General features: G+C 42.5%; 1 protein-coding gene across 1 annotated transcript in view; it reads right to left on the reverse strand.

Annotated features, from left to right (window-relative positions):
• Nucleotides 1–10,476: 10,476 nt before the first annotated feature.
• LOC148474661 (vitamin D3 hydroxylase-associated protein-like) overlaps nt 10,477–17,783 on the reverse strand; it is a 49,843-nt gene continuing 42,536 nt past the window's right edge. The window contains exons 14-16 of the mRNA XM_088458281.1: nt 14,149–14,257; nt 11,633–11,778; nt 10,477–10,605 (exon numbers count right to left, since the gene is read on the reverse strand). Coding sequence (XP_088314407.1) covers nt 10,477–10,605; nt 11,633–11,778; nt 14,149–14,257 — 384 coding nt within the window. The remainder of the gene's footprint in view (nt 10,606–11,632; nt 11,779–14,148; nt 14,258–17,783) is intronic.

A 17,783-nucleotide genomic window follows, 5' to 3' on the forward strand; every position in this document is an offset into this window, starting at 1 on the left:
AGGGAAGTCCAGGACCAGAGCATTGTGTCCCTCCTGGAGAGGGTCATGTTGGGAGGTATAATATAAGTAATATATTTGTCACCCTCTCCCTGTCACCTCTCCCTGTCACCCTCTCCCTGTCACCCACTGCCTCTCACCCTCTTCATCATCCTCTCCGTCACCCTCTCCCTGTCATCCAGTTCCAGTCACACACTGCCTGTCACCCTTTCCCTATCACCCTCTTCCTGTCACCCAGTCCCTGTCATCCTCTCCCTGTCACCCAGCCCATGTCACCCTCTCCCTGTCACCGTCTCCTTATCAGCCACTGCCTGTCATCATCTCCCCATCACCCTCTTCCTGTCACCCAGTCCCTGTCACCCTCTCCATGTCACCCTCTCCTTATCAGCCACTGCCTGTCACCATCTCCCTGTCACCCTCTACCTTTCTCTGTCACCCACGGCACTATGAACTTGGGGTGGGGCAGAGGAGGGGGGCCCAAAACATATTTCTGCACATAGGCCCACCAGTCACGAGTTCCGCCACTAGGGGTGTGGCCTGTGTTGTGGGCCTGGTTTGACTGTATACAGTGCCATAAGTACAGGTATGCGACCGGTGATGCTGCACAGAGCGAAGGACTCTGTTTGCAGCACTGTCGCTACCCCATGGTCCTTGTTACTGGCTAGTAGGGTGCTTGCACCATGCAGCCAGTATCACTCCTGCAGTGCTGCCCAGTCAGACACTCTGCAGTCTTTGCAGCGTCCTCAGGATGCTCCGGGCAGGGTTACAATTCCAGGCCCCTCTACGGGACAGCATAACGTCATGCACTTGGGGGGCAGTGCCGGCACAGGGCGGTCTGGAGTAAGCTGATTGTGTGTGTGTGTTGCGCTCTGGAGCCAGCTGATTGTGTGTGTGTGTGTGTGTGTGTGTGTATGGGTGTGACACTCTGGACGGCCTGTATAAAACACACTGATCCGTTTACGTAATCAATGTTTCAGAACTTGTATTTGTCCTTTTGGTAATCCTGACAAAGAATGAATACAAGTTCTGAGACGATGATTGCTTAAATGGATTTTAGTGTATTTTATACAAACCGACAGTCATAAATGTTAACATTCATCATGTTGTCATGCAAATTAATGAAAAAATGACTATTTGTGTATGGGGGGGGGGTTAGGCCCTGGGGCAGGTGTGGGGAACTTTATGATATATATAACATTATTCACGGGCCCGATGCAGGCTACGCTCCCTTGATGTGACGTCGCCGGTGATTACAGTAATTCCAGGAGCATCCTGAGGATTCTCTAGGGAGCTGTAAGGGCAGCGGTGTGACTGTCTGAGGTGTCCTAAGCTCCAGGCGGCACTGCTACATAGATTCTGGCTGCAGGGTGCCATTCTAGGCCCCCTGCTAGCCAGATGAGGCTAGCAGAGAAAAGCTCAGAGGGCCAGACCAAATGACTCTGCGGGCCTTATATGGCCCGAGGCCTGAGGTTCTCCACCCCTGCACTAGTGGAAGCTAGGCTGTGGGGGAGGAGGATAGGTTTTAGACACTGCACGGAGGATTAGGCACTAGGGGAGTATACAGTTAGATTGCGGAGGCTGGCTGCTAGGCACTACAGGGAGGGTTAGAGGTAGGGATTAGGGTTAGGCTGTGCAGGGAGGTTAGGCACAGGGCCAGCTCCAGGGTTAGCACCCCCTGTGCCGCCCAGGTGGTAATCGCCCCCTAATTACTATAGGCCATGCCCCCTAAATGACATTATTTGGGGCATGCCCGCATGGCACTCCTCCCGTGTAACGTCAGGTGTAACGCCCAGCACTTTGTCACTAGCTGGGTATCCCCCAGGCCTCTCCCAGCACTGAATGGATCCGCACTTGCACACAGCATCCATTCAGACTCCGGGGTCCAGCACAGCCGCACAGGTGCGTCGGTGGGGGTACCCGACCTCCCAACCAGACCACCCATGGGCCACTTCGGCCCATGGGTGGAACAGCGGGACAGTGCTGTCCCACTGAAATCGGGATGTTGGGGAGAGCACCACTTTTCGACTGCACTGGTCGAACATCCCAAGAGCTGGCCCTGGTTAGGCACTAGGGGAAGGTTAGGGTTAGGCTGCAGGGGAAGAAGTGGGAATACTCACCGGAAGGCAGGAGCAGCAGAGGTCAGGTCATAAATGCTGGTACCCGGAAGCCGCGCTGGAGCTGCCACAGCTGTCAGGAGCATGTAAGTGAGCCAACTGGGATGATATGTCGCTATTCCATCACAGTCTACATGATGAATGTCGACATATCATACCACACCCACTTCAGTCGCCATAAGTGTGCCTCAAGCTCCTGTACCCTCCCTATTTACCACTGTGTGTGTGATATCTCTCTCTCTCTATACACACATATTATATGTGTGTGTGTGTGTGTGTATATATATATATATATATATATATATATATACACACACATATTATAAATATATATATGTATAATATATCCTCCTGTATCCACCTAATTTAACACACACACACAGATATATATATATGTGTAAATAAATATATAGATTAGATACATACATCCACACAAAACATACATAAATAATACACAGAGGCCAAACTTTACACTGACCTGTTAACCTGAAGTGACATGCTGGGCTGCAGTGCCTTCCATCCTGAACTAGGCAATTGGTCTGGTGAGTCACAGGACACAGCTTTGCAGTAGGACAGCCCAGGAGGCGGAGCTTAAGGCACATAGGGGCGGAGCTTCAACAGGCAGTGGTGGGCAGGGCTTAGGTCAACCAGCCGAGAGGGGGGGTGTGGGGGTTACGATGGGCTAAGCTTTGTGCGGCCCGGGAGATGAGTGAGCTGGGCAGTAAGGCTGTCGGTGGTGACAGGGAAAAAAACTTTCTTCCTGTTTGCACTGCAGTCAGTGTATCCTGTGTGACTATTTTCAATGGGAGGCCTGGAATAGCCTAATGCAGGATCAGTGGAGATCGCAGTCCCCTTTATAATCAATGAGGATTACAGTCTGACCCCTATGTACCAAGTTTGAACTCACTGATTTACACAATCTTCAGATGGTATATAATGCTTTGTGTCTATGGAGGCATTCTTGCAGGAAAGATATCTTATAATTACTTTATACATAAGCCCTAAAGCTTGTGTTAATATTTAGAAAACTCATATTATGATTAGAAAACTGTCAGACTATGAACCAATGGGGCCCTACAGTAAGTTGCTCAGACAGAATATACAATGTTATAAAATCATCTCTGTCCCTCAAATACATAGTTAGGCTCTACATTGAAGGTATATCATTGTGCGATATCAGTGTGACTTGTGTGTTAATTGTGCATAGTAGTGATCAGTGTATATCAGTTGTATGAAATCAGCATAAACAGTGTATAGTGATCAGTGTATATTGGCTGTATGATATCAGTCTTACAATTGTATGATATCAGTCTTACCTGTGTATAATGACTGTATGATATCAGTCTTACCTCTATATAGTGACTGTATGATATCAGTGTTACCTGTGTATAATGACTGTATGATAGCAGTCTTACCTGTGTGTTGATTGTATTATATCAGTCTTACCTGTGTATAGTTACTGTATGATATCAGTGTTACCTGTGTATAATGACTATGATATTAGTCTTACCTGTGTATAATGACTGTATGATGTCAGTTACCTGTGTATAGTGACTGTATGATATCAGTGTTACCTGTGCATAATGACTTTATGATATCAGTTACCTGTGCATAATGACTGTATGATATCAGTTACCTGTGTATAAGGACTGTATATCAGTTACCTTTGTATAATGACTGTATGATATCAGTGTTACCTGTGTATAGTGCTGTATGATATCGGTTATCTGTGTAAAATAACTGTATGATGTCAGTTACCTGTGTATAGTGACTGTATGATATCAGTGTCACCTGTGTATAATGACTGTATGATATCATTGTTACCGGTGTATAGTAACTGTATGATATCGGTGTTACCTGTGTATAGAAACTGTATGATATCAATATTACCTGTGTATAGTGACTGTATGATATCAGTGTTATCTGTGTATAATGACTGTATGGTATCAGTGTTACCTGTGTATAGTGACTGTATGATATCAATCTTACCTGTGTATAGTGACTGTATGATATCAGTGTTACCAGTGAATAGTGACTGTATGATATCGGTGTTACCTGTGTAGTGTGACTGTATGATATCAGTATTACCTGTGTATAGTGACTGATATCAGTGTTACCTGTGTATAATGACTGTATGATATCAGTGTTACCTGTGTATAGTGACTGTATGATATCGGTGTTACCTGTGTATAGTGCTGGATGATATCGGTTACCTGTGTATAATGACTGTATGGTATCAGTGTTACCTGTGTATAGTGACTGTATGATATCAATCTTACCTGTGTATAGTGACTGTATGATATCAGTGTCACCTGTGTATAATGACTGTATGATATCGGTGTTACCGGTGTATAGTGACTGTATGATATCGGTGTTACCTTTGTATAGTGACTGTATGATATCAATATTACCTGTGTATAGTGACTGTATGATATCAGTGTTATCTGTGTATAATGACTGTATGGTATCAGTGTTACCTGTGTATAGTGACTGATATCAGTCTTACCTGTGTATAGTGACTGTATGATATCAGTGTTACCAGTGTATAGTGACTGTATGATATCGGTGTTACCTGTGTATAGTGACTGTATGATATCAGTGTTACCTGTGTATAATGACTGTATGATATCAGTGTTACCTGTGTATAGTGACTGTATGATATCGGTGTTACCTGTGTATAGTGCTGTATGATATCGGTTACCTGTGTATAATAACTGTATGATGTCAGTTACCTGTGTATAGTGACTGTATGATATCAGTGTCACCTGTGTATAATGACTGTAAGATATCAGTGTTACCGGTGTATAGTGACTGTATATCAGTGTTACCTGTGTATAGTGACAGTATGATATCAGTGTTACCGGTGTATAGTGACTGTATGATATCGGTGTTACCTGTGTAGAGTGACTGTATGATATCAGTATTACCTGTGTAGAGTGACTGTATGATATCAGTGTTACCTGTGTATAATGACTGTATGATATCATTTTTACCTGTGTATAATGACTGTATGATATCAGTCTTACCTGTGTATAGTGACTGCATGATATCAGTCTTACCTGTGTATAGTGACTGTATGATATCAGTCTTACCTGTGTATAGTGACTGTATGATATCAGTCTTACCTGTGTATAGTGACTGTATGATATCAGTGTCACCTGTGTATAATGACTGTATGATATCGGTGTTACCGGTGTATAGTGACTGTATGATATCGGTGTTACCTTTGTATAGTGACTGTATGATATCAATATTACCTGTGTATAGTGACTGTATGATATCAGTGTTATCTGTGTATAATGACTGTATGGTATCAGTGTTACCTGTGTATAGTGACTGATATCAGTCTTACCTGTGTATAGTGACTGTATAATATCAGTGTTACCAGTGTATAGTGACTGTATGATATCGGTGTTACCTGTGTATAGTGACTGTATGATATCAGTGTTACCTGTGTATAACGACTGTATGATATCAGTGTTACCTGTGTATAGTGACTGTATGATATCGGTGTTACCTGTGTATAGTGCTGTATGATATCGGTTACCTGTGTATAATAACTGTATGATGTCAGTTACCTGTGTATAGTGACTGTATGATATCAGTGTCACCTGTGTATAATGACTGTAAGATATCAGTGTTACCGGTGTATAGTGACTGTATATCAGTGTTACCTGTGTATAGTGACAGTATGATATCAGTGTTACCGGTGTATAGTGACTGTATGATATCGGTGTTACCTGTGTAGAGTGACTGTATGATATCAGTATTACCTGTGTATAGTGACTGTATGATATCAGTGTTACCTGTGTATAATGACTGTATGATATCAGTTTTACCTGTGTATAATGACTGTATGATATCAGTCTTACCTGTGTATAGTGACTGTATGATATCAGTCTTACCTGTGTATAATGACTGTATGATATCAGTTTTACCTGTGTATAATGACTGTATGATATCAGTCTTACCTGTGTATAGTGACTGCATGATATCAGTCTTACCTGTGTATAGTGACTGTATGATATCAGTGTTACCTGTGTATAATGACTGTATGATATCAGTTTTACCTGTGTATAATGACTGTATGATATCAGTCTTACCTGTGTATAGTTACTGTATGATATCAGTGTTACCTGTGTATAATGACTATGATATTAGTCTTACCTGTGTATAATGACTGTATGATGTCAGTTACCTGTGTATAGTGACTGTATGATATCAGTGTTACCTGTGCATAATGACTTTATGATATCAGTTACCTGTGCATAATGACTGTATGATATCAGTTACCTGTGTATAAGGACTGTATATCAGTTACCTTTGTATAATGACTGTATGATATCAGTGTTACCTGTGTATAGTGCTGTATGATATCGGTTATCTGTGTAAAATAACTGTATGATGTCAGTTACCTGTGTATAGTGACTGTATGATATCAGTGTCACCTGTGTATAATGACTGTATGATATCATTGTTACCGGTGTATAGTAACTGTATGATATCGGTGTTACCTGTGTATAGAAACTGTATGATATCAATATTACCTGTGTATAGTGACTGTATGATATCAGTGTTATCTGTGTATAATGACTGTATGGTATCAGTGTTACCTGTGTATAGTGACTGTATGATATCAATCTTACCTGTGTATAGTGACTGTATGATATCAGTGTTACCAGTGAATAGTGACTGTATGATATCGGTGTTACCTGTGTAGTGTGACTGTATGATATCAGTATTACCTGTGTATAGTGACTGATATCAGTGTTACCTGTGTATAATGACTGTATGATATCAGTGTTACCTGTGTATAGTGACTGTATGATATCGGTGTTACCTGTGTATAGTGCTGGATGATATCGGTTACCTGTGTATAATGACTGTATGGTATCAGTGTTACCTGTGTATAGTGACTGTATGATATCAATCTTACCTGTGTATAGTGACTGTATGATATCAGTGTCACCTGTGTATAATGACTGTATGATATCGGTGTTACCGGTGTATAGTGACTGTATGATATCGGTGTTACCTGTGTATAGTGACTGTATGATATCAGTGTTACCTGTGTATAACGACTGTATGATATCAGTGTTACCTGTGTATAGTGACTGTATGATATCGGTGTTACCTGTGTATAGTGCTGTATGATATCGGTTACCTGTGTATAATAACTGTATGATGTCAGTTACCTGTGTATAGTGACTGTATGATATCAGTGTCACCTGTGTATAATGACTGTAAGATATCAGTGTTACCGGTGTATAGTGACTGTATATCAGTGTTACCTGTGTATAGTGACAGTATGATATCAGTGTTACCGGTGTATAGTGACTGTATGATATCGGTGTTACCTGTGTAGAGTGACTGTATGATATCAGTATTACCTGTGTATAGTGACTGTATGATATCAGTGTTACCTGTGTATAATGACTGTATGATATCAGTTTTACCTGTGTATAATGACTGTATGATATCAGTCTTACCTGGGTATAGTGACTGCATGATATCAGTCTTACCTGTGTATAGTGACTGTATGATATCAGTCTTACCTGTGTATAGTGACTGTATGATATCAGTCTTACCTGTGTATAGTGACTGTATGATATCAGTGTCACCTGTGTATAATGACTGTATGATATCGGTGTTACCGGTGTATAGTGACTGTATGATATCGGTGTTACCTTTGTATAGTGACTGTATGATATCAATATTACCTGTGTATAGTGACTGTATGATATCAGTGTTATCTGTGTATAATGACTGTATGGTATCAGTGTTACCTGTGTATAGTGACTGATATCAGTCTTACCTGTGTATAGTGACTGTATAATATCAGTGTTACCAGTGTATAGTGACTGTATGATATCGGTGTTACCTGTGTATAGTGACTGTATGATATCAGTGTTACCTGTGTATAACGACTGTATGATATCAGTGTTACCTGTGTATAGTGACTGTATGATATCGGTGTTACCTGTGTATAGTGCTGTATGATATCGGTTACCTGTGTATAATAACTGTATGATGTCAGTTACCTGTGTATAGTGACTGTATGATATCAGTGTCACCTGTGTATAATGACTGTAAGATATCAGTGTTACCGGTGTATAGTGACTGTATATCAGTGTTACCTGTGTATAGGGACAGTATGATATCAGTGTTACCGGTGTATAGTGACTGTATGATATCGGTGTTACCTGTGTAGAGTGACTGTATGATATCAGTATTACCTGTGTATAGTGACTGTATGATATCAGTGTTACCTGTGTATAATGACTGTATGATATCAGTTTTACCTGTGTATAATGACTGTATGATATCAGTCTTACCTGTGTATAGTGACTGCATGATATCAGTCTTACCTGTGTATAGTGACTGTATGATATCAGTCTTACCTGTGTATAGTGACTGTATGATATCAGTCTTACCTGTGTATAGTGACTGTATGATAACAGTGTTACCGGTGTATAGTGACTGTATGATATCGGTGTTACCTGTGTAGAGTGACTGTATGATATCAGTATTACCTGTGTATAGTGACTGTATGATATCAGTGTTACCTGCGTATAATGACTGTATGATATCAGTTACCTGTATATAGTGACTGTATGATATCAGCCTTACCTGTGTATAGTAGAGAAATGTCTATAAAGATATTATAGTATAGAGGGCGCTGTCATGTGTCAGTTTTCCTAGCAGCTGCTGGAGGGAGGTAGTCAGCCTCCTATAGAGTAAAAGAAACAAGTGGAAAGCAGTGCTGATAATGAAAATGTACACAATTTAATATACATACAAAATACACTGAATGCAATAAAATACAATATAAAACCATAGATAAATTGAAACATATGGAGCATCAAAAGGTCACATGTGACATGGAGAAATAAAACACATGATATTGAATCTCATGCAAATAAATGAACCCTGTGGGCACTAAATACTGCTGCAATTAAATTGGAATGGACACCGATGAAACGTCATTCAAGGAGAGGGTAGGATGAAGTTTGTAAAAGCAATCCAATGATATAGCGATAGTTTTACCAGCTTAGACCAAGATGATTGAGGATCCTGAAATTAGCGATGGCATCACAGTCAGCGAAAATCCAACGCAAGGGATGCTGCCTCTTAACAGTCAGTGCTGGAAACAATGGATAAGGTCCCAAATCCAATTTGGTATTCCAATGCAGGGTAGGTGTCAATGTCCAAAATATTAGGTGCCGTTAGTGTATTTTGTATGTATATTAAATTGTGTACATTTTCATTATCAATGCTGCTTTCCACTTGTTTCTATTACCTGTGTATAGTGACTGTATGATATCAGTCTTACCTGTGTATAGTGACTGTATGATATCAGTCTTACCTGTGTATAGTGACTGTATGATATCAGTCTTACCTGTGTATAGTGACTGTATGATATCAGTCTTACCTGTGTGACTAATATCAGCCCCTGTCCCTTTTACTGTGCCGGAAGGATCACTCAGGTGAGGTGACCAAGCAGTTATTGTTCTTTCCTTCTGCCCCTCTGGTGGCTGGTCACAGCCCTTAAGCAATGAACCCAAATCAGCTGTCAATCTTCACTTATATTAAATATGTGATTCCCAAAATTTCTGTCTGATTTCAAAACTTGTCACATGGTATCCACATGGTGTATTTCTGTAAGCTTCCGTTATTATTTATTATTATTATTATTATTAGTATTATTATTATTATTATTATTATTATTATTATTATTATTATTATTATTATTAGTATTATTATTATGTTAGTATATTCTACAGAGAGTAAACAAGAATCGGATTGTTTCCAGCATCCAGGATCCAAATACAGACTCTGTGCTGGAATATTTCCACACAAAGAATGTTGCAATGTCAGAAAGATTTCAAATACAATGGAGTGAATATGTGTTTAACAAACGTAAATATGTTTATTATAGCTGAACATTCATAGTTATATTACACACGATACAGATGAAAATAACTGCTTTGCTATAAGAATCCTCATTGCTCAGTCTACCTATGGCTGTCACTTGCTGCTGTCCCTGAAGAGGATCAGTCAACGACTAGTAACCCTCTACAGATAACAGAGTAATAAAGAGTAGCGATATAGGTTTCTCTAATGAAATAACAACTAATAATATATGTTTATAGTAGGGATGTGCAGGCTCGGATAGGTTCGAGTTTGGACAAAAGTCCAGGAATGATGATGTTCGTCCATGTAAGATGATGTTTTGCCTCTTTCTGAGTTCCGTTTTTTTGGAGGGAAAAATCCGAACTCCACGTGCAAACTCGAACCTATCCGAGCCTGCACATCCCTAGTTTATAGTCATCTCTAATGAGTTGCCCAAGAGCCAGGCAGGGGCTTATCGCCTCTTTTGGTGATGGCCGCTAAGGGTCTCGACTTCTTTCATGAGACACAGGCAGAGCTCATCCTGGTGGGTAAGCGCCACACACCGAACAGACAGCGGGAGACCCACCCCTCCTTCCACAGCCTGCAGAGATAGTGATAGAGAAGCAGTTACACAGAGTAAACAGTAGGGGGAGGAAGAGAGACATGGCACATAACCACTGAGCCCCAGCAATGTTTAGACACCTGTCCAGGCTTTGGGCCTGATTCAGAGCCGGACGCAATTAGCGCTCGCTCATTCAGAAAAAGGGGGTGGCTATTCAAATGAACCGTTCGCTCCTTGCGGTCTGTTGACGCCTCCATGTCTGAACGAGCGAACAAAACATGCGTACGTTTATTTGAAAAATACGCCCCCTGGCCGCTCGCATCATACGTCATGTCCGCTATTTATTAGATTAATCGAGTACATCGAACAGCGTATAAACTGCTCGCTATTCTTGTGGTTGGTTTTTCCTACCACAATTTTGCGAGCAGTTCTGGCTATAAAATAACCCAGTGACGTGGTCAATGACGCTGCAGTTTAAATTATGCACACCCATAAAACGCCCGCTTTGACCTTTAAGCACGCCTGCGTTCTGATCTCCACTCCCCGTTTTCAAGCACCTTCCCCTGTTACCACCCACATACGCCTCATTCTGTCAATCAAAATAGCAGGCCTTCGCTATATAGCGAACAAACGATTTTCGGCCGCACTGACTGGTTCGCGCATGCGTATTAAAAACCGTACGCATGCGCAGATGGGCGAACATCGCTCGGAACGAGCGTACTGCCGCTTACGAGCTGCTCTGAATCAGGCCCTTTGTACTCATATATATAAATAAACACAATCCTGGAGATTAGACACTTTATAACAATAGTATTATGGGCTCTATTTAATACAATCCGCATTTTGAATGCAGATTGTAGTGTGATATTACCGACTGAATTCGTATTGCGAATTCAGGAAATATCACAGGGAATTTTACTAATTCTACTCCAATTGCCCTTTAGTAACTTTGGGTGAAACTAAAATAATGTGAAAAGGGTGTGAAAATAATGATAATAAATAGAGCCCTATGAGAGATAGCACAAATAAACCTCACCTATATCTTAAAAACCACTATAATAATTACCTTCTTATACAGTTTGTCCCAGGGATCATTACAGTAACCTTTGTAATTTTTTAGCTCTTCCTCGTCCTCCGCAGTGACGGAACCAACAGGAACGACTCCAGCCGGATAATTTAATATATTGTACAGCATTGTGCAGGCAATGGAAGCTGAGAGACATAAGAGAGATTGGTGACTTATGTAAGCTTCTAAGTGGCGCCCTCTTATCGCTTTGTCTAATACCCAAACCCAAACTTATAGCTGTATTGCTTCATAATTGAACAGCGCTGTGGACTATGCTGGTGCTATTTACATACATGTTAATAATAATAATAAATCATTTAGGAAGGCTTTTGTGACATCATGTGCCTAACCCTAATCCTCCCCCAAGTGCCTAACCTTAACCCCTAACCCTCCCCCTAACCCCGCTACTCACCTTCAGAATGCCGGTGGTCGGGATTCCAGCGCCAGGACCTTGACCGGTGTCGGCATGCCGGCACTGGTATTTTAAGCACCGGCATCCCCTTTGCTAGGATATTAACTATATCCCCTGTGAGCTTCACATCATACGTCTTATTTTGTCACTGTTGCACACTAATTGCCATTGTGTACAAAATGAGGTTACAGTATTACTGAGCACTTCTCCTTTGTATAAGACCAATGCTCTGTATATGTACTGTCCCCAAACACCTGCTCATTACAGACCAATCACTCAGTGCCAGAGCCGTAACTAGACTTTTTGGTGCCCTGTGCCAGAAAGAGCATTGGCGCCCCCTCATTTTTCAAATAGGGACATAATGAACCCAAAAAAGGGCCATGGCTTCATGGGGAAGGGCCAGGGAAGTGATAGAAGAGGCCAGGAGATGCTGGGGATGAAATAAGAGGAAGCTACAAGCAAGAATGATAATAAACAGAAATTTGACAGGCCCAAACAGTGCCCTCTGACCTGTGGTGCCCTGTGCCATGGCACAAGCCACACTACCTTAGTTACAGCCCTGCTCAGTATATTTTGATGTGTGCTTCTATACGTAACGTTTTGTAGTATAAATCATAAATGAGGATGGATCTTTGATCAGTGTCTGTGGCTTGTGGTATACTGTATTTGTGTCTTGGATTTGATCCCCATAATTATGGTGCTTAAAACTATTCCATATACCAAAGTTTCACAAACTCCTCCATTTACAGTCCAGGTTTTATGGATAGCCATACCGAAATCCAGATGGTTAAATCGAATTGACTGAGGTACTAATTAAGTCATCTGTGCTCAAGTATGGATATTCTTTAAAACCTGGACTGTAATGGCAGAGTTTGGGAACCACTGCCATATACTTCTGGTATATGAAGCTCTGTGAGTATGACTATATGGGGCATATTTGGCTGGTTGCCTATGGGTATACTGACCATACGGGGCACATTAGATTGATGGAATACAATGCTCTATGGGTATACTGGCCATTAGAGGCACATTAGGTTGGTGGCATACAAAGCTCTATGGGTATACTGGCCATACGGGACACATTAGGTTGGTGGCATACAAAGATATATATCGGTATAGTGGCCATACAGGGCACATTAGGTTGCTGGAATACAAAGCTCTATGGGTATACTGGCCATTAGAGGCACATTAGGTTGGTAACATACAAAGATCTATATCGGTATAGTGGCTATACAGGGCACATTAGGTTGATGGAATACAAAGCTCTATGGGTATACTGGCCATAAGGGGCACATTAGGTTGTTGGCATACAAAGCTCTATGGGTATACTGGCCATATGGGGCACATTAGGTTGGTGACATACAAAGCTCTATGAGTATACTGGCCACAAGGGGCACATTAGGTTGGTGGCATACAAAGCTCTATGGGTATACTGGCCATAAGAGGCACATTAGGTTGGTGACATACAAAGCTCTATGGGTATACTGGCCATATGGGGCACATTAGATTGGTGGCATACAAAGCTCTATGGGTATACTGGCCATATGGGGCACATTAGATTGGTGGCATACAAAGCTCTATGGGTATACTGGCCATATGGAAGTAAGTTAGACAATTGAGTCTGATAATTCTTTTGTCATGAACATTGAATATATATTTTTTCTCTGTACTGAAATAAATATATCCTTATGTACCATAGCGCACATGCTGAGATCTCCCTTTTATTCTGCAATAAGAACTTCTTATATCTTACATGAAGTACACCAGTTATATCATTATCATTACATTATGCACATTCTATATCTCATGTTGTTGTATTGGCTGCTAATAATTAGTGAGTGTTGCATGTGCCACTGTCATTATACACTGCAGGACCCCATCGGGGGACCTAAGGTGGTCCTACTGTAGTGAGAGGGGGTGCAGCTACAAGGACCCGACAGCTGAGAATGGTTTTCTATTAAACCTAAGCCACACCATTTCCAGCGGACAAAATGTACAAAAGGGCTCGTAATAAATGTTGCTGTGGGGCCCATAAATCTCCAGTTACACCCTGTATAATAATATATATAAATTAGTGATGAAACACTGTGACTTATAGAAATACCGTAAAGTCTCCCCGGATAACCGATGTTGAAGGCCGGGCCCAACATGGGACATAGGACCACATCTAGATTCAGCTTTCTCCACTCAGTGAGGAATTCTGTCTGGTATTCCTAAAAGAAAAGACTTATCATAAGAGCTGACAATCACAGACAGACCTCCGAGAACAGACTGGGGTACATGAATTATAGGTATTTAATATGTGAATAAAATTTAACAGTGTCATTAAAGAGACATTACTGAGAAATTATTTGAAATTAGAATTACATATATTAATTAAATATGAACACACTTGCCACATATACCATGTTTACCAGATATATATCCAATCCTCTCCTATTTACATCTCTGACCTTATCTCCGTGCACACTCCTGCCCGGGTTGGGTACGGGATGCCGGTGGTCAGAGTCCCGACACTTTCCTCCCGACAGGGTTAGGATACCGACACCTGTCAGTCGGTATCCTAACGCTTCCCCTAACCCTCCCTCCCCTATGCCTAAACTTAACCTCCCTCCTAGTGCCTAAACCTAACCTCCCTCTCCCTGCACCCTAAACCTCCCCCTAGTGTCTATCCCTAACCCCTAACTCTCCTCCTAACAGGATTCTGACAGGTGTCTGGATTACGGCGCCGGTATTCTAATTGCCGGGATATTGACTGTATCCCCTCCCGCCCATCCACTTCGCTCCACAAATTAATGCTCACCAACTAATTACTTCATCCCACTCCCTCCTGCAAGATTTTGCCCGTGCTGCTCCCTACCACTGGAACTCTCTTGCTCTCCCTTTCCCTATCAGACTCCACATCTCTACAAAGTTTAAAACAGGCTCTCAAGACCCACTCCTTTATCAAAGCTTTCCAGCTCTTATCCTAACCTACCTTCCATGCTCCTTACTCACTGTCTCTCCCCTCTGTGTCACCCCCATCTGTCTCCCACTCCCCTTTAGATTGTAAGCTCTAACGAGCAGGACCCTCTTCCCTCATGTGCTTCTCCTTTTCTCACTTATACAATCATCTCTTCCCCATGCCCAACAATGGCACCAAATGTTCTGTACTGTAATTATTTTTTTCTTGTTTTGTTCATACTGTTTCTGTTTGCGTACTCTGTAAGGCCCTAATGAACCCTTGTGGGTGTCCTGTGGATCCTAAGGACTTTGAAGAAATAGGTATACTTCTGAAGAAGCTGGATATCGATTTACCAACGAAACGCGTTAAGCCTCTCCACCATCTATATCCATTCATCTTGGACACTTTGACACATTTTCCTGCTTTTGGGACATTTGCATCAACTCCACAGGATAACAGCTACAAGTGGATCCCATCCAGTCTATACTCTGTGATAATACCAACAGGATTTGGACACATGATAATTTCTTTGGACTGAGATTAAGGATACGCCACCTGGTAAATATTTGCTGTACCTAATTACACGGAACCAACAATTGTCCCACAGCTAGTGTCTTTATCGAATATGGATTAACCAGCCTCCCCTAATAGCGATTACATATGACTACAACTATTTTTAATACAGCACTTATTTTGTGCATTTTATTATTTTCCATATAACAAATTTTATTATATTGTAATGTATTAAATGTGATATTAATTGACTACACATCCGTATCTGAGTTTTTATATACAACAACTATATATAGCGCTGGTATCAACTATTTGTATATTTGAAGAAATAGAGTTAACAAAGATAAGTCTACCATAACTAAATTTCTTCTTCAGGGTCCATAGGTGATCCACAGGGATACCATGGGGATGTCCCATAGCAGTTTCCCCTAAGGCCAGGGACGCTCTTGAGCAGAAAGGAGAAGGTGTAGAACCTGAGAAAGGTGTGGACGGAAGACCACGTGGCTGCCTTGCACAATTGTTCAGCAGAAGCGCCACATCGAACCGCCCACGAGGGTCCCACATACCGAGTAGAATGTGCTGTAACCCTGTTTGGAACAGGAAGATTAGCTTGCGTGTAGGCCTTAGAGAGTGTCATTCGGAGCCATCGAGCCAGAGTCTGTTTGTTAGCTGGCCAGCCTCGCTTATGAAGGCCATACAAATTTGCCATACAATACAGAATCTGATTTCCTAAAGGAAATAGTACGATCCACATAGATCCGAAAAGCACGAACCACATCCAAGGAGGCTTCACCTGCAGAAATATCCGAGGACTGGAAGGCCTGAACCACAATCTATTAATTCAAATGGAATCGGGATACCACTTTAGGGAGGTTACCAGCCCTGGTACAGAAGACAGCTCTGTCTGGATGAAAGATCAAGAATGGGGAGTGACAGGAGAGCGTTGTCAAATTATATACCCTGCTCACAGAGGAGATAGCGAAGAGAAAGAGCGTCTTCACTGTCAGCCATTTGAGGTCTACTGAGTCCAGAGGTTCAAACGGAGGAGCCTGTACAGCCCGGAGAACCAAGGACAAATCCCACGGAGCCACCGGATGGACAAAAAGGAGGTTGAAGGCGGAGAGCACCTTGAAAGAATGTTCTAACATTAGACAGGGGAGTGATCCTTCACTGGAACCAGATTGACAGAGCAGAAACTTGAACTCTAAGGAAGGCCAGATGGAGGTCGAGGTCTAACCCAGCCTGGAGAAAGGCAAGCCCCCGGGAGACCCTAAAAAGTATATGGTCCCCCTGGGCTCTTAAAGGGGTCTCTCAAGAGTCATGCCGTGAAAGACAGATGAGGTAGGTATGGGTACAGGCAAGGACTCTGCTAGTAGATCCTGCCATAGAGGCAGTGGGAATGGAGTGTCTATGGAGAGACTTCGTAGGTCGATGAACCAATGTCGCCTGGGCAAGGCTGGGGCTATTAGTATCACCATCCCGACTTCTTGCTTGAACTTTCGGAGAAACCTCAGGAGGAGAGAGATTGGAGGAAAGAGGTATGCAAGATTTAAGTCCCACCTCACTGCCAGAGCGTCCACGAAGGCAGCTGAGGGATCTCTGGTCCTGGACCCATACCTGAGGACCTTGTGGTTGTGACGTGAAGCCATCAGGTCTATGTCTGGCAGGCCCCATTGTCCACCAGGAGTTGAAAGCCATCCAGATTTAGAGCCCACTCTCTGGCGTGTATGTCCTGATGGCAGTCCGCTTCCCAGTTGAGCACTCTGGGGATGAACACTGTTGAGATTGCCGGGAGATGACATTCGGCCCAGACCAGAATGTGTGCTTCTTCCCGCATGGCTGCCCGACTTCGCGTGCTTTCCTGATGGTTGAGGTAGGCTACCACAGTCAAGTTTTATACTGAATTTAGACCGGCCTGTCCCGAAGCAGATCTTGTGCCAGAGAGAGCGCTCTGTACACTGTTTGCCCCTCCAGAATGTTTATGGGCAGGCGACTTTCCTCGGTTGTCCACCATCCCTGAAAGGTATGATGACCGATTACCACATCCCATCCGCGAAGGCTGGCATCTGTAGTGAGAAGTCCCCAATTTGGAATCTAGAAGGGGCGACTCTTGTCCGGATTGGACGTCTGTAGCCACCATGAGAGGGAAAACCGAACCTCCGGAGAGATGAGGATCATCTGGGAGCAGATCAGATGATACTGTCCGTTCCACCGGGAGAGAATCAATTGTTGAAGGGGCCTGGAACTGGGCGTATTCTACCATATCAAAGGAGATACCATGG

This window comes from Taudactylus pleione, unplaced genomic scaffold, assembly GCF_031769625.1.
Source record: "Taudactylus pleione unplaced genomic scaffold, aTauple2 ptg000824l, whole genome shotgun sequence".
NCBI lineage: Eukaryota > Metazoa > Chordata > Amphibia > Anura > Myobatrachidae > Taudactylus > Taudactylus pleione.